This window comes from Leucoraja erinacea, chromosome 21 (genome assembly GCF_028641065.1).
Source record: "Leucoraja erinacea ecotype New England chromosome 21, Leri_hhj_1, whole genome shotgun sequence".
Classification (NCBI taxonomy): Eukaryota; Metazoa; Chordata; class Chondrichthyes; order Rajiformes; family Rajidae; genus Leucoraja; species Leucoraja erinaceus.
In genome coordinates, this window is record NC_073397.1 from 36350803 (window position 1) to 36377689 (window position 26887).

Sequence of the window (26887 nt, forward strand, 5' to 3'; positions counted from 1 at the left end):
CATCATCCGTTTCCCTACATTTCCCACATATCTGTGCCTGTACAAAAGCCTCTTAAGTGCCCAAGGGCTCATTTGAGAGCAAATGTATGCAACCGCCAATTTGCACATTGTTCTTGATTTTAAATTAAGTAACTTAATCATTGAATATCGCTTTGCACACGCATTATAGTTTTATTTCTACACGCCTGTAGCAATTACTAGCAATGAAATGAAAGCGGGTAAGATTGCACCCGAGACCTCGACTTCTCTTGGTTGAGTATATTCACGATTCTAAACACCTTCTTTTGAGAAGAAAGAATCAACCTCATTTAGTTTTAAGGGAATGAGTTTGAGTGAAGCACATTTTGGGGATGGTTGGTTGTTTTAAAAGTTGGATGCTGTGTGGATAAAGATGTGTGAATTAGAAATGTAGAAAAATAGGTGAAGGAGCAGGCCATTTGGCCCTTCGAGCCAGCATTGCCATTCAATATGATCATAGCTGATCATCTAAAATCAGAACCCCATTGCTGCTTTTTCCCCACATCCCTTAATTCCTTTAGTCCCAAGAGCTAAATCTAACTCTCTCTTGAAAACATCCAGTTAATTGGACTCCACTGCCTTTTGTGACAGAGAATTCCACAGATTCACAAGTCTCTGGGTGAAGAAGTCTTTCCTCATCTCAGTCCTAAATGTCCTACCCCTACCTCTTAAACTGTGACCTCTGGTTCTGGACTCCCCCCAACACTAGGAACATTTTCCTGCATCTTGCCTGTCCAGTCCTTTAAGAATTTTATATGTTTTTAGAATATATCCTTTCATCTTTCTAAATATAGTGGAATAAAATGGTTGATCATCAGCATGCTGGTTTAGGCTACAGACCAGTGGGTGGCACTGTGATCTGTGACCGAGTAAAAGCTTCAAATTCTTTGTGAAATCTGAAGTAAATGCTTTTTAAAAAATATATATATTTTCCACAAGGGGTTTTTGTTCTGGTTATTTGAATAAATTCTCCATTCTGGGGACACTAATTGTTTATTGTCACTGGATTTTTTCCCCCCTCTCTTGGACCCTTATAGTATAGTTGAGTGTGCTTTCTACATTTATACCATTGTGCATTTACTTGTGCAAACTGCTTCTGGTGCCAAATTTATCCTCATGAATAAGTTTAAATTTATACGTTTTGACCTATGAAATTCTACACAAATTCAACTAACGAGGTCGTACAAAACCCCACACACAAATGAGAGGCGTTGTGGAGATTTTCACTGATTCCTTCTCATTTGACAAATACAGATGTTTATTCTATCAGATGCAGATGTTTCATTGGTTTGTGGCCAAGCAGCCCTATAATTTCATTTCCATCCACTGCAAAGCTAAATTTAGACAGATCCAATAAAAGCATTCACTCCCTTTTATTTCCCTTTTGATCTTGTTTGGATTTCATTAGTTGCAGCAACTAAAGTAAATTTGTAAAAGATTGTACGTACAATGATATTAAATTGCATATTTTGCCAATGTTCACTACCACAATTGTATAATCATAACCGAATCATACTACCCTGGTAGTAGCTGCCCACACACGCCTCATTCCTGCTCTACCAGTGCAAGATAGGTGAAGTATGATCAGGAGCAAGAACTTGGCTTCTTGCCTTCCCCTTCCCCTACCCCCCACCCCCTCCCCCTCCACACTGCCATGACTTTGGCTGCGCAGCACCGTTGCAGCACCCTTTGACACGCAACACACACACACTACACACACCACACGCTGTCTACGAGCGCGCACACACACCACACACGCGGGCACGCACATGCACACGCACACACACACACCCACCGCACGCACACACACACACACACACACACACACACAGCTTAAGTGTTTACACAAACAAAGAGTTGAATCTGGAATCTAATTAATCCTTTAAGCCCAACTGCTAATATCTAAATTTTCTGATCCAGTGCATGAATGATTGATGCGAGTGTAATGTGTTTTGACAGGTGCCAGTGTTATCTTAGTTCCAGGGGCAAGGGGGTGATTTGGAAGCTCATAACTATGTTTGAATTTCATGCACCGTGCTTTATAGAGGGAGCGTAGCACATGTGGAAGTTTAAAATATATATTTTCTCCAAAACCAGTATTTAGTAGTTAATGCCATTACCCATATTTAATGCTGAGCTATCATCACTAATGAAAAGCAATGAGTGTTGTTGGATTATCTATTGATGCTCGAGTAACGTGATCTAACGTTTGAGGAAGGTCTTCAGTAGTTGGAGTATCTTGGTGTTTATGCTATCTTTTGTTTTATCTGTGACAATGTTGAATTATTTCCTCTTGCTTGTGTAGGTTGGCACTGACGGTATAATGCGTCTCAGTAGCTCAGCTCTAAATAACGAGTTCTTCACCTCTGCAGCCCAAGGCTGGAAAGAGCGACTAGCAGAAGGTAAAGTCTTGCTCCAGAATGCGATGTATTAAAGTGTAATTCTGTCTCTCAGTGTTTTTCCCCAAAGCTCCAGTCGAAGAATTATCCAGATGGGTGATGGAAAAATGAAAATGCAAATGCTAGAAATGTGAAATGAAACAAAAAGCTGAAACCACTCAGCAGGTCAGGCAGCATCTGCAGAGAAGGAAGATGTGAACATTTGTTTCATTTGAGACTCTTCAACAGAAGAGTATTTGTGTTTATTATTTAAGCTCAATAGTGTAATGTGTCCAAGACACAGGAAACGTGCTTCCTTTTTTGTTCTGGCACTGGCCTCTGTAAAAGACTCTATTGGGAAAAGTTACGGACAACAGCCTAAGCTGGGACTAAAGCCATTCTGAAATTATGCCAAGGGGTTTGTGCAGTGCAAACTTGGGGCTGGAGTTAAGATCCCTGTTAGTTAGTTTGGGTCAGACTTGGCCCCAAAGGAGAGACTGGAATCGTGTGGCCAGGACACTGCCTTGTCCATGTCACGGCTCGAGTGTTGCCATGAGTGGCTGGTTTCCTCTTTATCTCCGCACAAAAAAAATCCGCCTATCAACCCAGAACAAGCATGTGAGCTCTGCCAACTACTGCGTGGCCCCTTGTGTAGCAGCAATAAAAATATTACTGTCCCCTAAGTTTATAAATTGTAAGAGCAGCATAAGGCCATTCGCCCCATCGCATTTACCCTGCCATTTAATCGCGGCTGATTTTCATCTTGTGTGGGTGAATGTTAGAATTGTCTAGCAATAATGGACGCAAATCTTGCCGTAGGTTAGGTTTCCTTAACGCTTTGATCTACCAGCCCTAAATTAGTTTCAAAATGCTTTGTAGATATGAACTGTTTTTGGGTTTGAACTGTGCAATAGCTTTGCTTTGATCCCCTCCAGGTGAGTTTACACCAGAAATGCAGCTTCGCCTCCGTCAAGAAATGGAAAAGGAAAAAAAAGTGGAACTGTGGAAAGAGAACTTCTTTGAAGATTACTACGGGCAGAAGTAAGCACAATGTTCTCATCGCATATATCTGAAATTTACAAGTAGAATTCAGTTTAAACATTTTGGAAAGGAAGGACACTATTTTTGGTGCAATCCTTCCTCTCTGGTGAAACTTGTAACCCCGAATGTGAGTGTAAATGATCCACGACTTTCTTCTTCAAAGAGCAGAGTAGTTGGTTATAGAGATATATAGCAGGGAAACAGGCCCTTCAACCCAACTAGTCCACACTGAGTTTGAGCCCCATCCCCTACTTGCCCCGTTTACACTAATCCTACACTAATCGAATCCAATTTTATTCTCTCCGTATTGTTAGCAATTCCTCCCCCCAGCCCACCCTCTTTCCACATTCTACCCACACACAAGGTGCAAATGTTCAAGAAGGAACTGCAGATGCTGGAGAATCGAAGGTAGACAAAATTGCTGGAGAAACTCAGCGGATGCAGCAGCATCTATGAAGTGAAGGAAATAGGCAACGTTTCGGGCCGAAACATTGCCTATTTCATTCGCTCCGTAGATGCTGCCGCACCCGCTGAGTTTCTCCAGCAATTTTGTCTACCCACAAGGTGAAAATGAGAGCCGACAGTCAACGCACAAACTCGCACGTCTTTGGGATGTGGGGGGCGGAGAGAGCTGGAGCACCCAGAGGAAGCCCTCCGAGAACCTGCAAAATCCACACAGACAGCGCCCAAAGTTAAGATTGACAAAGTCTCTGGCGCTGTGATGTGTTATCTGCGCCACTGTGCCACCAATTAGCCATTGCTATCACAGAATAAACATTTTTATGATGAAGTGGGTCTTTCACCCATCGCAGTTTGTAGTTTCCTACACTTATAAATTAGCACAAAATCAGTTTAATTTCCAAATGTACTTAAGTGGTGATAAAGTGATTTGTGATATCTTTGTCATGTTGCAATTTATTCTCAAGGTCTGCAGGATCTGCTCTGCATTTCGAGTTTACATCAAAGGCTTCTCCATGCAGGAAAATTGTAACACATTATAATTCAATGTTTATAACTATTACTTATCTTCATAAGATGTCTCGTTGCAAACTGGAAGTGAAGTAATAAGTGAACTGGTTCAGATGGGACCCATGGAAGGATGCTGTCTGAAGTCAGTCAGGGTGGTCATGGAAAAGGCATTATGCCATCATCTGTGCCTTCCAAGTAAAGACTAGGGGTAGCAAGGTGACAAAAAAATGGCGAATATCACATCTTTGTTCTGAAGAGGTGCGAGGCCATGCCAACAATTACAGGGCCATCGATTTAGTATTTATTAGCTGAAAACAAGTAATAGGCATGTGGAGAAGTTTGAGTTAATAAAAGAGAACCAGCACATACTTGTTAAAGATAAATTGTGTTGGATGAAACTGACTTTTCCAAATTATGTAAATCTTGGGGCATTAATTGTATGAGTGTTTCCGTTGAGCAGATACTGCAGCACAATCTGGAGTACTTCTTTTGGGTACTTGTGAGTAACCTACCCATCTGGTAAGGAGAATTAAGGGAATCACTGTTGATTTCAAGTATATCAATCATTCCATCTCTCAGCAGTTGGTATTGATGCATTGAAGATGGTGTCCAGAATGCCCACAAATATACATAGAAACTCAAGGAAGTACAGTACCTCCATAATGTTTGGGACAAAGACCCATCATTTATTCATTTGCCTCTGTACTCCACAGTTTGAGATTTGTAATATAAAAAAATCACATGTGGTTAAAGTGCACATTGTCAGATTTTATTAAAGGGCATTTTTATACATTTTGGTTTCACCATGTAGAAAATGCAGCTGTGTTTATACATAGTCCCCCATTTCAGGGCACCATAATGTTTGGGACACATGGCTTCACAGGTGTTTGTAATTGCTCAGGTGTGGTTAATTGCTTTCTTAATGCAGGTATAAGAGAGCTCTCAGCACCTAGTCTTTCCTCCGGTCTTTCCATTGGAAAGTTTTATTGCTGTTTATAAACACGAGGACCAAAGTTGTGCCAATGAAAGACAAAGAAGCCATTATGAGACTGAGAAACAAGAATAAAACCAGAGACATCAGCCAAATATTCGGCTTACCAAAATCAACTGTTTGGAACATCATTAAACAAGAGAGCACTGGTGAGCTTACTAATCGCAAAGGGACTTCCAGGCCAAGGAAGACCTCCACACCTGATGACAGAAGAATTCTCTCTATAATAAAGAAAAATCCCCAAACACCTGTCCGACAGATCAGAAGCACTCTTCAGGAGCGAGGTGTGGATTTGTCAATGACCACTGTCTGCAGAAGACTTCATGAACAGAAATACAGAGGCTACACTGCAAGATGCAAACCACTGGTTAGCCACAAGAATAGGATGGCCAGGTTACAATTTGCCAAGAAGTACTTAAAAGAGCAACCATAATTCTGGGAAAAGGTCTTGTGGACAGATGAGACGAAGATTAATTTATATCAGAGTGATGGCAAGAGCAAAGTATGGAGGAGAGAAGGAACTGCCCAAGATCCAAAGCATACCGCCTCATCTGTGAAATACGGTGGTGGGGGTGTTATGGCCTGGGCATGTATGGCTGCTGAAGGTACTGGCTCACTTATCTTCATTGATGATACAACTGCTGATGGTAGTAGCATAATGAATTCTGAAGTGTATAGACACATCCTATCTGCTCAAGTTCAAACAAATGCCTCAAAACTCATTGACTGGCGGTTCATTCTACAGCAAGACAATGATCCCAAACATACTGCTAAAGCATCAAAGGAGTTTTTCAAAGCTAAAAAATGGTCAATTCTAGAGTGGCCAAGTCAATCATCCAGGGGACCATCCCCCAAAACAAGCCTAAAATAAAGATGGCTGCCATACAGGACTGGCAGAGCATCACCAGAGAAGACGCCCAGCAACTGGTGATGTCCACGAATCGCAGACTTCAAGCAGTCACTGCATGCAAAGGATATGCAAAAAAATACTAAACATGACTACTTTCATTCACATGACATTGCTGTGTCCCAAACATTATGGTGCCCTGAAATGGGGGGACTATGTATAAACACTGCTGTAATTTCTACATGGTGAAACCAAAATATATTAAAATGGCCCTTATTAAAATCTGACAATGTACACATGTGATTTTTTTCTGTTACAAATCTCAAATTGTGGAGTACAGAGGCAAATGAATAAATGATGGGTCTTTGTCCCAAACATTATGGAGGGCACTGTAACTGTCCAAAGCCACCTTGCTGACTGAGAAACCTGCATCTTTTTTCCCAAAGCAGCTCAAATGACTCGATCCCTCTGAGGGCTACAGGTTTTTGTTACTTGCATGAATAAGTTCGTATGTATTTGGTAAACATTTCTCTTTGGTCTCTATGGACCTAACCGCTTTGTGCACAGCAGGGTCAATTCTGTTTGGCCGTGCTCTCCAAATAGAACCCCATCTTAGGGGCCGTGCAGTGGCACAGCCGGAGGAGTAGCTGCCTTACAGCACCAGAGACCCCGGTTCGATCCTGACTGCGGGTGCTGTCCGCACGGAGTTTGCACGTTCTCCCCGTGACCGCGTGGGTTTTCTCCGGGTGCTCCCAGAGACTCCATAGACCATCTTAAGAGGCTTTCATTGTCCGATCAAAGGATAGATGTAGCACAGATAGAAGTCAAAGGAATGTGATCTGAATGAGGACAATTTAACTTTGTGATGCTGACCTGTGTGATCAATGCGTGTTCATTATATTGACAGACTGGGCTTGTCCAAAGCCGAATCTGAGGAGCAGACAGCTGTAAAAGTGGAAATAGAAAAGGAAGCTAATTCACCTGTATTAGCAGGACCATCGAAGCAACTTAGTCCCGTGAAGAAGCAAGATGAAAGGATAAGGAAATGCACTCGAAGTTCAAAGGTGGACCTCAAGTGTAGAGTGAGGCGAAATCTTATTGCAGACAGAAAGCCAGAAGTCCCTGAACAAAGTGAAAAGGCATCTGCGTGCACTGTGCCGTCTCACGATACCCGCAGCCAGAAACAGCACAATGTTGAGGTCAAGGTGTCGCAGGCAGGTGCCTGTGTAGATGAAGATCCACTTGGTCCCATTAACAATGAAGCTAGTCCCGGACAACCAAAAGAAGTGCTTCCAAATAAATCTGCCTTAAAGTCCAAAGCCACCTTGCTGACTGAGAAACCTGCAGAAACACAGCCGCAAGAACGTACCAAATCCGACGTACACCTAGAATTGAGTGAAGTGCAGCCCGCAGCGATTTCCAAGGACCAGGTCACCTGCCTTACTGTGAAGAGCGCTGCGCTAAAAAGTCAGCTCGAGCACAATTTCAGCGAGTCCAAAGAGCAAAAGAGGAAGTCTTCTGAGCACGGTGCCTCCACCTCCGGCCCCGAGAAGAAGCCCCGGCTTGAAGATCATCAGTCCTTTCGGACTGCAATTGATAGCTTTCGGACAGAAAAGGAGCAACCTACAAGAGAAGAACCAAAGGTGCCACCTATCCGGGTATGTGGAGCCATTATTAAACAAGTCTTTGTTTTAATTTGACTGAAGTTTTTAAATGATTTAGTTCAGCTGCAACATTTTGTTTTCCTGAGGGTCCCGGCCCCAAACGTCACCTATCCGTGTTCTCCAGAGATGCTGCCTGACTCGCTGAGTTACCCCAGCATTTTGTGTCTTTCTTTGGTAAACCCGCATCAGCAGTTCCTTGTTTCTGCATTTTGGGTAGGGATCTTTCTTAAGACTGATGCAGGATCTCGACCGAAACGTGGCCCTGTGAATTACTACAGCAATATGTGTTTAGCTTCATTAAAAATGTGTTCTCCTTTTTCCCCCTTCTCAATGCCACATAAAAATCTAAATTCCTAATTTCTTTGGAAAATGGTGAATCATTTTTCTAAGTTATCTTTGTCTTTCCATTACTGAACGGCCCTGGATCTCTTGCATATGTGGCATCAAAGGCCACAGTGCTTTTTAAAATGTGTTCTGATGCAGTGAACACACTGGTCTGTTTTTGACCTGAATTGTTCTTCTTCAAGGTGACACTCCAGTTCTTTATTGTGCTCAGTGATCAGCAGTAAATTATCCCAGGGGATCATCCGACTAAGTTGTGCCAAATAATACTCGCAGTTCATTTTTCCAACACAATTCTAGTTAGTTATCCATCTGTTGTCAGTTTAGTATCGGTCCAAACTAAGCTGCAAAGAACATTTTTTGCTGTGCAGTTGCAGTTTTGACCTGGAGTGACAAGACTTGGATTATATTCATTGCAAGTCATACAAGTGTACGTTTGTCAATGTACGTGCACTGGCCATATGCATGTCAACAACATACTATCAGCCTCTACCACCAACCCTGGCAGCATGTTCCACCCGCCCACCACAAAATACCTTGACCCACATTTCCCCCTCGCCTTAGAGGGTCAAAGAACTTGGTTTTCTCCTAATGTTCTGGCCGGCATCCTTCCCTTTCAAATAGTCCTTTTTATAAAAGATATATAAAGAATGTCAATTGAGAGGGGGGCCTCATTGAAATGTGAATAGTGAAAAGCTTGGATAGAGTGGATGTGGAGAGTATGTCTTCATTAGTCTAGGATTAGAGGTCATAGCCTCAGAATTAAAGGACGTTCCTTTAGGAAGGAGATGAGAAGGAATTTCTTTGGTCAGAGGGTGGAATTCTTTAAGGCTGTGGAGGCCAAGTCAATGGATATTTTCAAAGCAAAGATAGATAGATTCTTGATTAGTACGGGTGTCTGGGTTTATGGGGAGAAGGTAGGAGAATGGGGTTAGGAGGGAGAGATAGATCAGCCATGATTGAAGGTAGACAAAAGTGCTGGAGAAACTCAGTGGATGCAGCAGCATCTATGGAGCGAAGGAAATAGGCGACATTTCGGAACCCGAAACGTTGCCTATTTCCTTCGCTCCATAGATGCTGCTGCACCCGCTGAGTTTCTCCAGCACTTTTGTCTACCTTTGATTTTCCCGCATCTGCAGTTCCTTCTTAAACACTCAGCCATGATTGAATGGTGGAGTAGACTTGATGGGCCGAACGGCCTCATTCTGCTCCTATCACTTATTACCTTATGACTTGTGTTTTTAAATATGCTGTTTATGTTGCCATCAAAGTATTAAATTCCTCATTAGTTGTGAAGCCATCTCATGGTCCAGGTAAAGTATTACATGAATGCATTCTGTTGATATCTATAGCAGTGTGTAGACATCCAGAGCACTGTCGTTGCATACTAGGTTGGTAAAATGCAACAGTATAGACACAACAATCATGTTCTTTTACTACGAGTGGGTAAACTCTGGGAACAAACAGATTTAAGGGCATGAACTGTATACTGTACAATAAAGTAATGCGGAATTCATTATAGACTAAATAGCTCTTAAAGCTATTGGCTGTGCTGTGATGCTGAACATTCCAGTGTCTATTTTAGATTTGCATTCGTGGTTCCTCTTATTCCATGAGAATTTTAAAATTGTTGGTAAATTACAGAAAAACATTTATGTGCCTCATTTAGTCACCACCTGCAAAATGCTGCAGTGTTGACCAATATAAGCAGTGACCAATTTAGACATTAACTAATTTAGAATCTGACTAGTTAGTATCTATCAGCCTGATGAAGGGTTCCATATTCTCCAGAGATGCTGCCTGACCCGCTGAGTTACTCAGCACTTTGTTTTTTTAACACTATTGTGTACGTCTGTTTTTATTGTAAATTGTCGTTTATTCTGCTTGCAGATTCAACTCTCAAGAATCAAGCCACCATGGGCTGTCAAAGGGCAGCCAGCCTACCAGATCTGCCCCAGGATCATCAGCAGCGTTGGGCCGTCCAGTCGTGAGAGGACAGGGGCCAGAACGCTTGCAGATATCAAAGCCCGTGCTCAGCAGGCCCGGGCCCAGAGGGAGGCGGCAGCAGCTGCAGCTGCCCATGTTACAATGGAAGGAGGGGGAAGGGGTGGTGGTGGTGGTGATGGACCAGCCTGCGCTGACTCTCCCCGACCGATCGACAGAAAGGCTAAAGTACCAGAACAAGCTGCGGCAAAACATCAGCATCGAGCACAGCTACAGCAAGCCGGCAGTGCCGACGAGGAGCTCGACAAGCACGACACCGACCCAGACAATAGTGCTAAGCAAGGTGTTATAATCGAAGAGTGTTTGGAAAGCAATCTTGTTGACGCAGCGCCGGGCAAGTCGGAGCCGGCGGCGGATGAGGTCCAGAGCATCGGCTGGGACGGCGATGCTGAATACAGCATGGTCAGCAGTAATTCTCCAGACTTGCTGGAGGATGTGCAGGACCAGGTGACCGTTTCTGAAGTGAGTGACGCTCTTGTATCTGATGGACAGTCCAACGGTGACGAGCCCGCGACCCCCCTCGAGGACCCGCTCCCTGAGCCCCTGGATCTGCCTGCAGACAGCGACTCCACTTTCCAGGAAGCTAGCACGAATGGTCAATGTGAATCTGTTGTTGTTGTTTCTCTCGCTAAGACTGACGGTCCTCTGCTGTTACCCTGTGGCCAACCTCCAAAACCCGACCTGGGTGATAAAACCAGTGGCACTGATGAACCTTTGCAAAAATATGTTTTCTCTGGAACGGTAATTGCAGAAACAAAGAATGCTGCAATAATTAACTCAATGGACTCTCCTGTTCCAGAAGTCAACGCTGCAGTTTCTGACTCTTTACCATGCAATGGCAGTGAAAGTAAAACAAACACTACAGATATTTTGTCCATTAACTTTCCATCGAGTGACACCTCGGAGCAGGAGAGTAATGGATCTCCCGTGGAGCAAACTGGATCTCTGCTGATTCACAAAGCACCATCTTCAACGTTGTCCTCGCATGAAGAAGAGGAGCGTGGCTGCGATGAATTAAAAGTCAACAATAAGCTAGAAGCTAGCGCGCTGCTGGAGTTATCCAATGAACCACACGTTGCAGAGAAACAAATGACGTCTGTAATAGTGTCGATATGTTCGACTAAAGATCCCAGCCATTCATTAGCACAGAAGCTCTCGCTGGAGGCTGAGAAGGTTGCCGCCTGTACTGCACCTGTTGATGCAGAAGTATGTACAAAGGAGCAGCCTGTGAAACAAGAGCAGGCCTCGGCACAGGTTGGGCGACAGTCAGTAGAAGCTGATGTTGATGTGACAGAGGAAGAGCTCAGCAGCAAAAGGCAGAACGACTCTGGCACTGACAATGAGAATAGCCTGTATTATAAGCCCGAAATAAACAGTCCGCTGTCGGATGAGAGTTGTGTAACGCCCACCAGTGAAAGAATGTCTAAAGACGACAGAGCCCCCGTTTGTTCTGAAAGTGGTGTCATTGTAGAAAGCCCTGATGGAGGCAAAGGGTCGAAGAACAGTGATCGGCACCAAGCGGCACATTTGTCTGTCGATAATCAGCTGCAGAAGAATGAACTACTGAGCGAGGGCCAGAGGCAAAAGGCTGAAGTCTTACATCATTTAAACCGGGCAAATTCTCTGCTCAACCCACGCTCTGAAGGGCCAAAAAGGGCGGGAGATCCCAATCGGCCGTTGTCGTCGGCTGAAGTCAACAACCCGCTAGTAACACAGTTGCTTCAGGGCAGCCTCCCTTTGGAGAAGGTTTTGCCCCAGTATCACTCCGGCACCAAACTGGAGATAACACGACTGCTGGTGCCACATCCAGAGATCCCGGCGGTGAAACAGGAGAGGGGTCTCAACCAGTCGACGATAGATCATGTTGCACAAACAACCGATATTAAAAGTATAATTAGTGGAGTACATAGTGGAATTAATAAATTAGCTGATTATCACTTGCATAAGATATTGTCGGGAGATTTCCGCGATCTCTCTCAGAAGCGACTGGAGCAGATGAAATCGACTGTGTTGCAGTCCAGCAAGCATTACCTCCATTCTCAGATGGTCCTGGACCGAGAGTGTAAGAGTCTAGATAGCCCTGTTTTACAGGAGCAGTTAAATAGAACGCCAGTTCTCACTAAACCTGTTGAAGAATCTGGTGTGATCACACAAAGAATAGTGCCAATTCCATGCAGTTACGAAGAAGGTTGTAAAGAATTGATAAATATCTCCTCTGGAAATGCTCAAAGTAACAGGGTGCACAATCCTCCAGTTAGAAGCATGCCTGAAACACTGAAGCAAATCAGCAGCTCCACTGTGTCTGGTTACTACATTCCAAACACCCCCACCTTTTGCAAAGGTCTGGAGAGCCAGAACACTATTTTTGGGTCGGTAATAGCCAAGGCTTGCGGTGGGCTGCCGGGCCGGCAGAAGCTGAGCCACGGCTACCTGCACAACACTGTGCTGGTGCAGAACGACGGAGTTTACCGAGGGACAGAAGTCATCAAGATCCAGTCCAGGGGCTCCGTCTTTGAGAACATGCCCGCCATTACTCAAACGTCGCCGGACAGGAAACTAATCGCGATGGAGGGCGTACCGAATGTAGGGCGGGATTGGCTGCCCAAACTGCACGAGAGCTTTAAAGTCATCAAAACTGAAAACATGCCCCCGTGCAGGGAGATGAACAAGAAGCAAGATATCCTCGGTATCAAAGATGGTGCTTACATTCCATTTGATTCCAAAGACAAGCTGTACGTTGGGCCAATCAAGATGGACTGCAGTATTGGAAAGGTCATGAAGGAGTCTGGTCTACAATTTCACCATTCGTCAGAACGTTCTCTCATCAATTCCCAGCTCAGTATTCAGCAGCAGTTGTACGGCAAACTCCCGAAACTTTCCCTCAGCACCGCAGGCTTCAGTCACCTGACCAACACCACCGTTTCAGAACTCTCCATGGGCCCCTTTCCCGTGTCACTTGCTGGCAGCATGATGTCCCTGAGTCAGAAGACAAACTTTGGGAACCATAACTCTGCAGTTCCCGCTCAGACGTTTGCCGAAAACAGTGGTGTGAGCGAGATGACTTTTAAATGTTCCTGCCGGCTAAAGGCCATGATCATGTGCAAAGGATGTGGTGCATTCTGCCATGATGACTGTATAGGCCCATCAAAACTTTGTGTATCATGTCTTGTGGTGAGATAGTAAAGAACTATTGTGAAGAAATGACTCATCTGCACCACTCACGTGGATTATTATAGCATGGTGAAAGTGCAACATATACGTATCAGAATTGTGTATCAATGTGTATAATTTTGCCTTTTGAGTCTAGTCTGACCACTGTATATAAATGGAAGGGCAGATAAACTGCATGCAAAAATATTATGAAGTGGATGTGAGCAGTTCATAATGAACTGTTATAGGACTGCAGATCATGACGGACCTCTGTGTTGATAATCCTACCTTGTTTCTCGCTGATTATGTCTTTTCTTACCAGAATTGTGTAAAGGTGAAGTTGCTGACTCCACAATAATGTTCTATGCACTGATTTTGTTTGTAAAACCTAAAGCAACATTTGAAAACTGTAGAACTGACCACATGATTATGCATGTTGAGTTTTTGTTATCCGTTCATGAGCCAAGAAATAAGCAGTGTTTTTTTTTTTGTTTTTGTTTTTTGTTTTTTTGCAATGTTAATATAGTCTCCTACATTTAGTCTGCTTTGCATGTTAGCGTTGCTCTTCGGTGAGATTAGAACGGAGAGCACAGTACTTGGTGCTTCCAAAGCGTTAATAACACATTTTATTTTTGTTTGCCTCCATTGTATTTAGTAGAATACAAATTTGAACACAGTGTTAGAAAAGATGCAAGCTTATTAGGTGGCCTTAAACAAAGTGGTTTGTTTTTATCCATCTGTAATTGCTGAGATCTGTGGAGCAAGACTTCATATTCGGCCTGTCTCATCCCCTGTTTACCAAAGACATTCTGCAGATATAAATTTATTTTAGAAGAGGCTTTACAAACTCATTCTCAGGTAATCTCAGTAATCTCTCTAGCCATCACGGTTTTCTCCTCCATTATTTGTCTCTCTTGATGCTGTTGTATTGACTGAGTCTATGCTTGGGATTTATTGGTCTTTGGTGTGTGGGTGACTTCTGTCTGTGTATTATGTTGTATTTTTATTTACACCTTTACACAGTATTGAAGAGTTGTGTAGTAAAGTGAATAAAATGCATTCATTATAATTTGCTGCAGTATTTTATTTGTATCAGCTCAGTATTTACACATTTCACCCATTGTTGCAGTGTTGCCACTAAATATATTGTAATGGTGGTTCAGGACAGTGTGATCGAGTTGACATTTCTGAACACCCCCCTCCTTCCCCGCTCTTCTTTGTGCCTCACCTAGATGCCCCCCCGCCCGTTTCCTTCCACCTGTATTCCTTCCTCCTCTGGCTTTACATTTCACGCCAATATTCTTATCGCACTTTCTGTTCTTTCATATCTGGCCTTTGTCCACCCACCTGCCAATCACTCCCACCTCACCCCCCCTCCCGACTCACCTGTATCCACCTATAGTTTACCTCTCCCCTGACTCTCAGTCTGAAGAAGGGTCTCGACCCGAAACGTCATCTATTCCTTTTCTCCAGAAATGCTGCCTGTCTTGCTGAGTTGCTCCAGTCTCTCCACCTATCACTTGCCAGGTTTTGTCCTGCCCCTGACATCTCTTCCATCTTTCTCTCCTCTAATGCGATATGTCTGAAGAAGGGTCCCGACCCAAAACGTCTCCTATCCATGCCCTTCAGAGATGCTGCCTGGCCTGCCACGTTACTCCAGCACTTTGTGTATTTTTAAGGAAAATAAGTCCGTGTTCATCGACTTAAGATTGTGATACCTTTAGTTTGTCTTGATATTTAATTGGCACATCCGCAGCCCTTGGATACTGTCCATTGCTAACACTGGGGCAGAACTCATTCACAGCACCACGTACGTCCCTACCTGCTCACTTCCCACGCAGGAACAGTTAAAATATTGATCTTCAGTCAATTTGGAGTGGGTCGGTCTCAGAGTGAAAGTCAGGTAAAACTGGTTGGGTTTGAAAAAAGAAATTATTAAGCATTTAATTCCCTGGTGGGCACCTTGATAATAAATCATGGATGATTCCACGAACATCTGCTCCTGTAAAAAGAGTAAAAACACTGAAAAGCAAAAGCTGAAAATAAATACTCAATTGTAAAATCTGGCAACAAAAAAATTAAACGAGGATAATAAGGTGTAACATTTAATTATTGGCTTTGGAACAAGTTGTATTATGAACATACCTGTGCCTTGTCTGTGTTGGGGAACTATTTGTGCCTTTAATTTCATCACAAATCATCTTGCTTTCACTGGACATTATTCACAGAAACCAAAGGTGGATTGTGGGGTAGGAACCTTTTGAAATGACCAGTTTTTCATTTTGTATTTATCTGGACTGTGTCAAGATGATGGAATAACACCAATTATTTTAAATTAATCACTTTTATGCCCTGTATATTTTGTGATAACGATAGCAATGTTCTGTCAAAAGCATAAGTTTCACTTTTGATAATTGACAGATGTATATCCTGGTTACAATGTGGAAAGTCTCCATATCTGCTATCTTCATTGATGGAATGAGGTAAGTTTATATCAGTTGCCATATATGACATAATTGGAAGAACAGCACCTCATATTTTGCTTGGGTAGTTTACACCCCAGCGGGATGAACATTGTCTTCTCAAACTTCAAGTAGCCCTTGCTCCCCCCATCCCAGTTCTCCCACTAGTCTCACTGTCTCTGTCCTACCCCCTCCCCTGACATCAGTCTGAAGAAGGGTCTCGACCCAAAATGTTGCCAATTCCTTCTCTCCGTAGAAGTTGCCTCACCCGCTGAGTTTCTCCAGCTTTTTGTGTCTACCTTCGATTTTACCAGCATCTGCAGTTCTTTCTTAAATATATCACATAATGCTCGGATTTTAATCTGCAGATGTTTCTTGTTCTTGTTATTGTGAACTAACTGCACCATTTCCAGCATTGGTGGTTGAGCTTTAAGCCATCTTGGTTCTATTGTGAAACTCGTGCTATCAGCATTACTGGACCTCTTGGCTTTTCTGGTGGCTACAGAAGTTATCAACTCTTTACCTATCAACTCGCCACACCTTTGCAGTTTCACGAGTGTACATTGAGACGTTGCAGTTATGCAATGTTAATGATGCTAGCGATTTGAAATATATTCTGTTGCAAGATTTTGGACCTGAAAGGTTAACACTGCTTGTCTTCACAGATAGATCTAGACCTACTGGAGGTTTCTGGTCATGTGCCTTGTAATTAAGAGTCTTGCCATCTGAGACCTATTATAGACAAGAGCCCGTTATAGAATCGTAGAGAGATACAGCGTGGAAACAGGCCCTTCGGCCCAACTTGCCCACACCAGCCGACATGTCCCAGCTACACTAGTCCCATCTGCCCATGTTTGGTCCATATCCCTCCAAACCTATCCATGATAGACAGAAAATGCTGGAGTAACTCAGCGGGCCATGTACCTGTCTAACTGTTTCTTAGACATAGGGATAGTCCCAGCCTCAACTACCTCCTCTGACAGCTTGTTCCAAATACCCACCACCCTTTGTGTGAAAACGTTACCCCTTAGATTCTTTCCTTCACCTTAGACCTATTCCCTCTGGTCCTCGATTCCCCGACTCTAGGCAAGAGATTCTGCATCCACCTGATCAGTTCCTCTTATGATTTTATACGTCTCTATAAACTCACCCTCATCCTCCTGCGCTCCAGTAAATATAGAGTCCCAGTCTACTCAACCTCTCCCTGTAGCATCAAATTCAAAATTACTAAGTGGGAAGATTATTTGATCAGCATTTTGGATGTGGCCAAATTGGTCCTATTTGCATCGGTAAGCCAAAGTTTTGTGGTTCGAATATCTCTGTAAAAGAGCAGAACTATCTGGGGTGAACCACCAGCGCATGATGAGGGAGTGTGGCTCACTGAGGGGACTGGTGGAAGAGAAGTTAAAGAGAGCTATTAAGCTGTTGAAGAAAGGACTGCAGATGCTGGTAAATCAAAGGAAGACACAAAATGCTGGAATAACTCAGCATCTATGGAGAGACCCTTCAAGGGTCTCGACCCGAAACGGCGCCAATTCCTTCTCTCCGCAGATGCTGCCTCACCCGCTGAGTTACTCCAGCATTTTGTGTCTACCATAGCTGTTAAGCTATCGTCCCCCCCCCCCCCCCCCCCCCCCCCCCCCACTGCCAATTTTGGTCTATTGTCTTGTGTTCAGGGACCGAGGCTGAACTGAGGTCTGGAGCTGTGTGACCAGTTGTCTGCAGTTAATGGTGAGTGCATACTACTAAATATTATCGTTTGATTCTTTTTATTACTTTGCTGCCAATACAGCATTAATTTTATTTGTTGGTAAACCAGAATCTGCAGTTCCTCGTGTCTGCAGGTTTTAATTTGAATCCCGGAGACACAAAAAGCTGGAGCAACTCAGTGTGCCTATCTTTGGTGTAAACCAGCATCAGCAGTTCCTTCCTACACATTAATTTTAATCCCCCTTTTAAAAAATAAATACACCTCAGCAATTCCCCACACAGTAGGTAGATGGCAGTATTGCAGTTGGACTGAAACGGATTGGCCAGAGGTGTGGCAAGTCCTACACTAATCCATGCTGATGTAGCTAAGATGTGGGAGCCCAGAGCCTTTCTGTATCCTTCTATTCAGCAGTGTGTGACTGCCCTCAATCAATCCTATCTCTAGTCTGGGCCAGCGAATCTGCCCTGATGAATTTTCCATGTAACCTATTTATTATGGAGTGCCCCAAAGATCAATCTCTTGTTGCTTTCTATTCTTTCATCTTCATGTTGCCTGTTGTTAACATCCAAATTAATACCCCACGTTAACGAATGACCACTCATTGCTTCTAATCTGTCACAGTCTTGACCTGATGTTCACGTCACAAGGAGAGATCTCGTCCCATCGAATGGCAGAAGATTCCAGTCCTCGCCTCAAGAAATCATTGGTAGACAAAAATGCTGGAGAAACTCAGCGGGTGCAGCACCATCTATGGAGCGAAGGAAATAGGCAACGTTTCGGGCCGAAACCCTTTGGGTTTCGACCCGAAACGTTGCCTATTTCCTTTACTCCATAGATGCTGCTGCACCCGCTGAGTTTCTCCAGCATTTATGTCTACCTTCGATTTTCCAGCATCTGCAGTTTCTACTTAAACACTCAAGAAATCATTTCCCAGCCACTTCCTGCCCAGACTCCCAGGCTGAATGGGGCATTAAAAGCTTCATTTTATTTGGTCCCTGACTCCACATTCTCTCTCTCTCTCTGTGACACTGTGTAGAATGAAAGACTGACTCTGTCTCTGTTCATTACCTGCACTGTGTCATTGCCTTTGCTCTCACCATCTCCTATTGAAACTTCCATTAAGCTTTTGTTGCCTCCAATGTTGTGATATAACTACTGGAAGGATACTGTTACGTTGGAATGGGTGCGGTAGAAATTCACCTGGATGTTGCCTGAGTTTATGGGCTTGAGTTATAGGGAGAGATTGGATAGACCTGGACTATTTTTCTTTGTAGTGTAGAAGTTCAAGGGGTGACCTTGTTGAGGTGCATGGATAAAGGGAACAGGTTTTTTTACCCCAGGGTAGACGATTCTAAAACTAGAGGGTAGACATAAGTGCTGGAGAAACTCAGTGGGTGCGGCAGCATCTATGGAGCGAAGGAAATGGACAACGTTTCGGGCCGAAACCCTTCCAACTCTAAAACTATAGAGGGCAAAGGTTTAAGTTGAGCAGGGAGAGATTTAAGAGGGACTTTATAAGGGCAACCTTTTCACTGGAGGGTAGTCCGTATCTGAAACGTGCGGTCAGATGAAGCTATTGAAGCAGATACAATTACCATTTTTAAAATACCCTTTTTGGATAGATGTATGGATAGGAAAGCTTTAGATGAGTATACAGGTTAGAGAGTTAGAAGTTCCATGTATTAACACATTGTTCTCCACACACTACATTCTTGTCTGGTTTAATGGTGTGTTGTGCTTCAATGGACAACCGGATGATGAGAATTCTTGCTTTGTACAACCCCTAACCCAACTGCATTGTTTCTTTGTCCTCGTGCCAATGGACAGTGCCGTCCACTCGACCGTTGTTACAGCAACCGGTCCGATCGCTAAACCAGAAGCGACCATGTGGATGTGGATCAGCGCTCCAAGATGCCGTAAATCTCCCTGCTCTCCCACAAATTTATGGAAAACCAAAGCAGGTACATGGAGTGATTGACGTAATGTCACCCAGAACTCTTTCTGGGAGTATTTGTGATTCATTTGCGTATTAAATGAAGTTGTAACCAGTCACCAATTAATATTAATAATATAGTCCGAAGAAGGGTCTCGACCCGAAACGTCACCCATTCCTTCTCTCCAGAGATGCTGCCTGTCCCGCTGAGTTACTCCAGCATTTTGTGTCTACCTTCGATTTAAACCAGCATCTGCAGTTCTTTCCTACAAATGTTTTGATATTGGAATACGAGTTGGGCAGCTATTAATTCCCATCTCTGATTGCTCATGTCCATAAGTACGAAACGCATCACTTAAATAACAAAGAACATTAACATCTGTCTGTTTTTTCTGATACACAGTATATTGGTTTTATTAGTACTCCATCTTATATATGTATATAGTACAAAGATATTCTACAGAGTTGAATGAAACCAGTGCATTTTGCTAGTTTGACACCATACTGGCAGCTCCAGCAAGATCATTGGTTCATAATTAAAGTGAATATGTAAGTGGAACTGCCCATGCTATTTATTTAGCAAACAAAAAATACAAAAACTCATTTGCTTTACGTATATCAACACGAATAATCAAAATAATTAGCCACATGTATTTGAAAACATATTCACGGTGTATATGCAATAAATATTAAAAGAATTTGGGTTATTTTTTTCTACAGCATTAATACAGGGTATTGGAGAACACAATCGCAAAATCTGTACATGTAAACAGCCACACTTTCACCGAGTCAAAAATCAGAAGGAAATACAAAGTTCACATTGGTATTAGGTACAAACAGTTAAGGAAACAAATTCTCCTCTTCCCCGTCAACATAAATCAAAAGCACCGCTATTGTGTTGTTTCATAACAACATCCAGTTAATTTGCTGACTGCAACTGTACGACACATCAAATTCTAGCCAGTTAATGCTTATTAATCCTTTCAATTCTACGGGGAACATTTGCAACAGGAGGGTTAACATTGTTCAGTGTCACTAGGAATGGATTCCATGCGGAAAATGTCTTCTGTGTGGTCAGCATTTTCTGCAAAAGGGTGCGACAGTACAGCAGGTCACCAACGTAAACAGCCTAACAGTTGGAATATTCTTGTCTAAAAAATCAGCACTCAAAGGGTTAAGATCTTTGAATGGTGACTGTATAATCACACAGTCCTCAGAACTATTTATTGTGCAACAGCATTTCAGTGACTTAAGTTATGGCTGAAAAATACTTAGTGGTCCCCCTATTTTACTCACTAGCTGCACTTATGAAAAAGTTAGTCACAGCATCAAAGGGGGCTAAGATTGTCTTTTGCCTATTTCTTTTTTCTCTGTCCCTTTTCTGGAACTGCTAAGGACAACAACCCACACAGAACAAAACCTTGCAACATCCTGTACATTAAAAAAACAATTGCCCCCCCCCCACCCCCTCTCTTATTTAAAAAAAAAGGTTACTCTGTGTGGCACACAAAGCACTCACAAGGACAAATAGCTTAAAACATCACCTGCTGTTCAGCTTGAACGAGGTCCCAGACGTGTATGAATGAGGTTACAAGAAACTTTCATCGCCTTTTAACTATTACAGTCCTGACAAACAATTCAAAATCCATTCATGCCATTGGTCTGTACAACTGAGCTGTTATGAGGATAGTAGCATTTCCAGTATGAGGTGGACTTTTAAAAAATATCTTAAGAATTATTATTTTAAATACACCAGAATGAACTTTTAAATGCACCAGATACCCGCAGAAAGTGAAGGCTAATTAGTCTGAAATGTGGAGGAAGAGGTGTTTCAGAAAGCTCTCAACAAAGGCTGCGTTTGTTAAAAGGTGCACAGACTGAGGACTAGGTTGGGAGCAGGGTTGGATGTCTGCTCCTCCAGTTAATGAAATCATGGTGAACATGTTGCCCATCTCCAGTGACCATACCCGACCAGGCTCCAGTCACAGCCACACGTTACAAACAGTCCATTAAACTGTAAATTATTAAATCAATACCATCCTCTTCCTTTTGTGGAAACATAGAAATTAGGTGCAGGAGTAGGCCATTCGGCCCTTCGAGCCTGCACCACCATTCAATATGATCATGGCTGATCATCCAACTCAGTATCCCGTACCTGCCTTCTCTCCATACCCCCTGAATGTCACCCTCCATTCTCACTTGTGAATCTCTGGTGTTGACCTCAGCATTTGACATATATTCAAGCCTTGTTTAACAGTAGAAATATTTTCTATTAACTCTATCAATCTATTTCAAAGTCTTAATGTTTTTGATAATATTACCTCCTAAACCTTTCATTTTTCCAGGAATACAAGCCCAGTTTCTGTATTTCCTCAGATTAATGCTGGTAGTGTTCTGGTGAAGGTAGACGCAAGGTGCTGGACACAACTCAGCGGGTCAGACAGCATCTCTGGAGAAAAGGAATAGATGACGTTTCAGGTGAGACCCTTCTTCCGATCCGAAACGTCACCTATTCCTTTTCTCCAGAGATGCTGTCTGACCCACTGAGTTACTCCAGCTTTTGTGTCTATCTTTGGTTTAAACCGGCATCTGCAGTTCCTTCCTACACAATGTTGTGGCGAACCTGTGCAGCTCGGCTCCAAGGCTAATACGTCCAGTATGTGGGAAATATACACAGTTCGCTAGCTGTCGTCTAGCCAGTTTTGTGTAGGTCCTCTCTGTCATTTTCAAACCCTCTTGTTGATATGAGGGCCAAAGCCGTTGCTTACATGGACTCCTGCATCTCTCTGGAACTCTCCTGCTTCGAAGTTGTTCTTCTCCTTGTCTCTCTCCTTTTTTGGTCCGATTTCTTGAGGTCTGGTGGAAGAGCGGTTTCTCATTTGTCTATCCAGGTGAATGTTGCTGGATTTGCTCTGGCCTTTGGTCGGATGGGTGGGGTGGAACACAGCTGTTTATCACACAGTGAGGGAGATGTGTGGTTGCATTAGAGTCAAACGGCATCACTTACTGCTTTAATGATGGTGGGCTCATCTATCCACAGTTAACATGGATTTTAAAATGTTTCCCTGTAAAATTAAATCTCCAATTATTATAGATGTTTGTTTAATGAGAATTATCCATTATGACAAAAGATGGAATGTGTTGACATGTCCTGTTGTGGTGGCCAGCCTGTAGCTGTAGTTGAGTTCCAGGATGGAATCCAGTCCCATGTGCCAGCAATGTATTCAATGATTAGGAAGAAGTGGTTTCATTTTCTGGATCAGTGGAAAGGTGGCGTTAGGAGTGATGTAAACCTGTGCGTGAGAGTCTGACATATGCTACAGTTCCTAGTTGACTTACACTGACGGGAAAACTGAGGTAGAAGTATCTCGTAAAAAGCCTTTTTACATCATAGGTTAAAAATGAGTAAGTAACCCATTTGGTGGGCTTAGGTTAAGATCACTCCTGAAGTAATCTTTCCACATAGTTCAACGGAGGCTTGTTTTAAAAGTAGGTTATTTTACACTGCAGACAGCAAGTGACGTACACTTACTTTCCTCGAGTTAACTAGAGTTAAAGGTTTATTTCTGCCCTTGCAAAAAATGCATCCATTGTTGAATCCTCGCAGAAAATATGAGCGATTTCCGCAGTATAAATAAAGCAAGTTTCGATAGAATTCTTTGGAAAACTAACATCATCTAGTGGCTGGTAGGAAATCCATTTAATCTTATCTCGAGGGTTAACTGGCAGCATCTGAAACTTGTCTAACAGGTAGATATTTCTCCAAAGTTAATGAGTTCATCCCTGAATGCATGGAGCATGGTTACTGACCCGAAAAAAACCCAAGCTTTGCCGCTGAAATGAAACAAACCAAAGTATAGGTTAAAGGTAGACAAAAATGCTGGAGAAACTCAGCGTGTCAGGCAGCATCAGTGGAGCGAAGGAATGGGAGACCCAAGGGTCTCGACCCAAAACGTCACCCATTCCTTCGCTCCATACATGCTGCCTCACCCGCTGAGTTTCTCCAGCATTTTTGTCTCCCTTCGATTGTTCCAGCATCTGCAGTTCCTTCTTCAACAAAGTACTGCCTTAGAGCGATCTAATGCAAATATTTATACAGCTCGGTGCCAGTGAAGAAAGTTTCACCTTTCATTGGAAACTTTCCAAACACAGTGTTGATTTTTTACAATAAAAGACCTGGAACAACTATTTTTGTAGCTAATGGCAACTATTAAAAGCAGACTTAGAGAAATGTATAAAATGACAAACCAGTTTTTGGTTTCACAGTATTCACTTTTTTTTTATAAAAACAGTAAAAACGTTCCCTTGGTATAAATAGTTACCTGAGCTCTGGACAAATTCACGGTGCGTATTTTTTATTTGCTGAAGAAACAAAAACTTAAACTTTGCAGGATTTGAAATTAAGTATTTGGCAGTGAATAAAGTGAAAGTTATCTGATGGGATTTGAGGACTAAATATAAGAACAGAACAGGCTGTGAAATGTAACCTGTCAGATGCATTTAATGAGTTCATTCTAGTCAGGCAATACTCATTCACTGATTTACTCAATCATTTTCTTTTCCTCAAACTGCTGCAAGTACATGCGTAAATAGTGCGGGCCCACGCTCGCATATTAGGTGTTTACACGTTCTACATTTGATGAACGATATTGTTTCTCTTTCTTTGATACAGAAGGCGTGTGGTGTTAAAACAGACGAGTGTGCTCTCCATTATACACCGTCACCCTCTGGTTTGCTTCACAGATGAGTCGTGACCTGACTGTGTTACAACCCCACTGCTAATTAAACCAAATAATAACAGAGTCTGATTTGAACCTGCTCTGCTTAAAACTGGAGCTTTGACTTTTACAATAGGGTTTTCCTTCCGCTGACACTAGATAGAAGGCTTTACTGAAAGGCCTATTCTAAAAGTCGAAGCTCCAGTTTTAAGCATAGCTGGTTTTAATCATGACACTGTATGGAACATTACACAATTACAGGCTACAAATGCTATATATTTTTCAGGCAATCTCATCCTGAGATTGAAACACACATTAACATTCTACAGAGCTTGTATGTCCAGTACTAATGAAGTAGCCTCACCTGTTGACTGGGGTGGATCACAGCTGTGTGTCTTGTACACAAATATCACTCTAGAGCCATCAATGCATCTACCTCTGGCCTTGTTAGTTTAAGGGTGATGACATTTAGTGTCAGGGCATTTTATGTGTGATTCCTGACCATGTGTGCCCGCAAATCTCAGCAGGAATAGAGGGCGGGCTTCACCGTAGAGAGTGGATTAGTTGGTGAATCTGGGGAACAATCGTGGGCTGGTGATGACAAAGCTTTTGTAAATGAGTCGAGTACTGTGTAATGCTACAATCCTCATATCAAACTAATGACCGGAAACAAACTCGGAACCAATAGAGATGAAATCCTCTGCTCTATTGTTCTTCCAGAGGCCTAGATTCGGTTATTTCTGTTAGCAGCATAACTAGGTATAGCACCTGGGATATGGATGCTGTGTGGGTCTGTGTGGCAACTGGTCAGGAGCTGCCTGGGCCAGGGGCCGAGTCCTTGCTCGTGTCGAATCTTCCAGTGTGCGCTGCCAGCAGAGGAGATGAAGATACTCTGGTGAATGAGGTCCTTGGGTTGAAGGCGCACGTACGCACGCACGCACACACGCGCGGTCCTGATGGAGGTCTGAGGTTAAAGGTTGGTGGCGTTCTCACTTCCATAGCAGCAGTGGGTTAATGGCCATCATGTAACAAGAGGGAGCTCGCTCACCCCTCCCAACGTCCACTTTGCATCTGGCTAACTACAGAACGTGGACTTTCATCACCAGGACTCTGCTGCCGGGAGTCAGTTCTGTTGCAGGATCAGGTTTTCCAGTTCGTCTGCGGAGCGGAGGAGGAAGGCAGCCGACTCTCTGTAGCCGGCGATGAGCTGGCGCACGGCGTTGATTTCTGTCGGGCTGAGCTGTGGGGCCGTCACGCTCCTGCTCGAGCTCGTGCTGGATGAAGTCGAATTTGAGGTCAGCGCCTTCATGCTCAGGTCCGTCGGCCCTGGAAGGATTTAGAAATGAACCCAGTTAAGTGTTTCAATATCATCCAGTGATCTTTCTGTGGCGAGTTCCCAGTCGTTTCCCCAGGGTCGGGGAATCACAAACCAGAGGGAAGGCGACTGGAAACCTACCAGCAGTGGGTACGATTAGCACAGACCCATAGAGAGGGCTGCAACATCAACATGTACCTCATCATGTGTCTGTACACTGGGAATAGCTCGACCGTAATCATGTATTGTCTTTCTGCTCACTGGTTAGCACGCCACAAACGGTTTTACACTGTACATTGGTACACGTGACAATAAACAAAACTGACCTGACAGTTATTGGAAGGCAGTTGCTCAGGATAGCTGGTTTCACCTTGGAGGGAAGACTCGTGGGGCAGAGCTACAGGGAGGTTGGGATTTTACTCCTTGGAGCGCAGGAGGTCGGTTTTATAGAGATGAATAAAATCAAGAGGGGAATGGATGGGTTGATTTCAATCTTTTACACATAGAAGGGGAACTAAGAAGTAAGGGGCATAGGTTTAAAGTGAGAACGGAAAGATTTAATAGGAACCTGAGGAGCAACTTTTTCCACAGAGGGTGGTTGGGTGGGTGTATGGAACGAGCTGCCAGAAGAGGTATTTGAGGCAGTGACTATAAGAACTTTTAAAAGGCATTTGGACAGAAAAGGTTTGAAGGGACATGGCTCAAACCCAGGCAAATGGGACTAGTGTAGATGGGGCGATTTTGTCAACATGGACAAGTTGGGCTGAAGGGCCTGTTTTCTTGCTGCATGTATCTATCTGGCAACTCACCCAGAAAAGGTGCTCGATTCTACAATTTAACAAATTAGCGAGGAAAATCCAAAACAGTTAATGCACTGACGTTTAGAAATGTCACCTCCAAAGCACGTCTTGAAACACAAAATAAATTACTAAGGTCATAAGTGATACGAGTATTCGGCCCATCAAGTCTACTCCATAAATGGTATACAACTTATTAAATCTATCAATCCCTTGGTTTCGGCCTGAAACGTTGCCTATTTCCTTCGCTCCATACATGCTGCTGCACCCGCTGAGTTTCTCCAGCACTTTTGTCTAACTTTGATTTTCCAGCATCTGCAGTTCCTTCTTCAACACAAAGCTCTGTTATATAGATGGTCACCTGGTCCCTTCAAATTAATGTACCGCTGAGTTTTTGATTCAGCATGTCCATTTTTTTGACGGGTGTCTCAGCCGGGTCTGGCCACTCTGTTCTTGACCGCCTGAACCTGCACAGAGTGGTGACCACAGCCCCGTCCATCACAGGCTCGGCACTTCCTCCCATCCAGTCCATCTTCAATCCTTTAAC

The 26887-nt window shown here is 43.4% G+C and overlaps 2 protein-coding genes across 4 annotated transcripts in view; one reads left to right on the plus strand and one right to left on the minus strand.

Moving 5' to 3' along the window:
- Positions 1 to 14473, plus strand: part of LOC129707568 (polycomb group protein ASXL1-like) — a 77275-nt gene extending 62802 nt beyond the window's left edge. Inside the window, exons 9-12 of the mRNA XM_055652717.1 lie at positions 2324 to 2420; positions 3332 to 3437; positions 7152 to 7902; positions 10141 to 14473. Coding sequence (XP_055508692.1) covers positions 2324 to 2420; positions 3332 to 3437; positions 7152 to 7902; positions 10141 to 13434 — 4248 coding nt within the window. The 3' untranslated portion in view covers positions 13435 to 14473. The remainder of the gene's footprint in view (positions 1 to 2323; positions 2421 to 3331; positions 3438 to 7151; positions 7903 to 10140) is intronic.
- Positions 14474 to 19522: 5049 nt separating this feature from the next.
- nol4lb (nucleolar protein 4-like b) overlaps positions 19523 to 26887 on the minus strand; it is a 148675-nt gene continuing 141310 nt past the window's right edge. For 2 of the 3 annotated variants that reach the window (XM_055652671.1, XM_055652670.1), the window contains one exon: positions 19523 to 25554. In XM_055652671.1, the coding sequence (XP_055508646.1) occupies positions 25352 to 25554 (203 nt within the window). In that variant the 3' untranslated portion in view covers positions 19523 to 25351. The remainder of the gene's footprint in view (positions 25555 to 26887) is intronic. The other variant, XM_055652672.1, reaches the window with a different exon arrangement.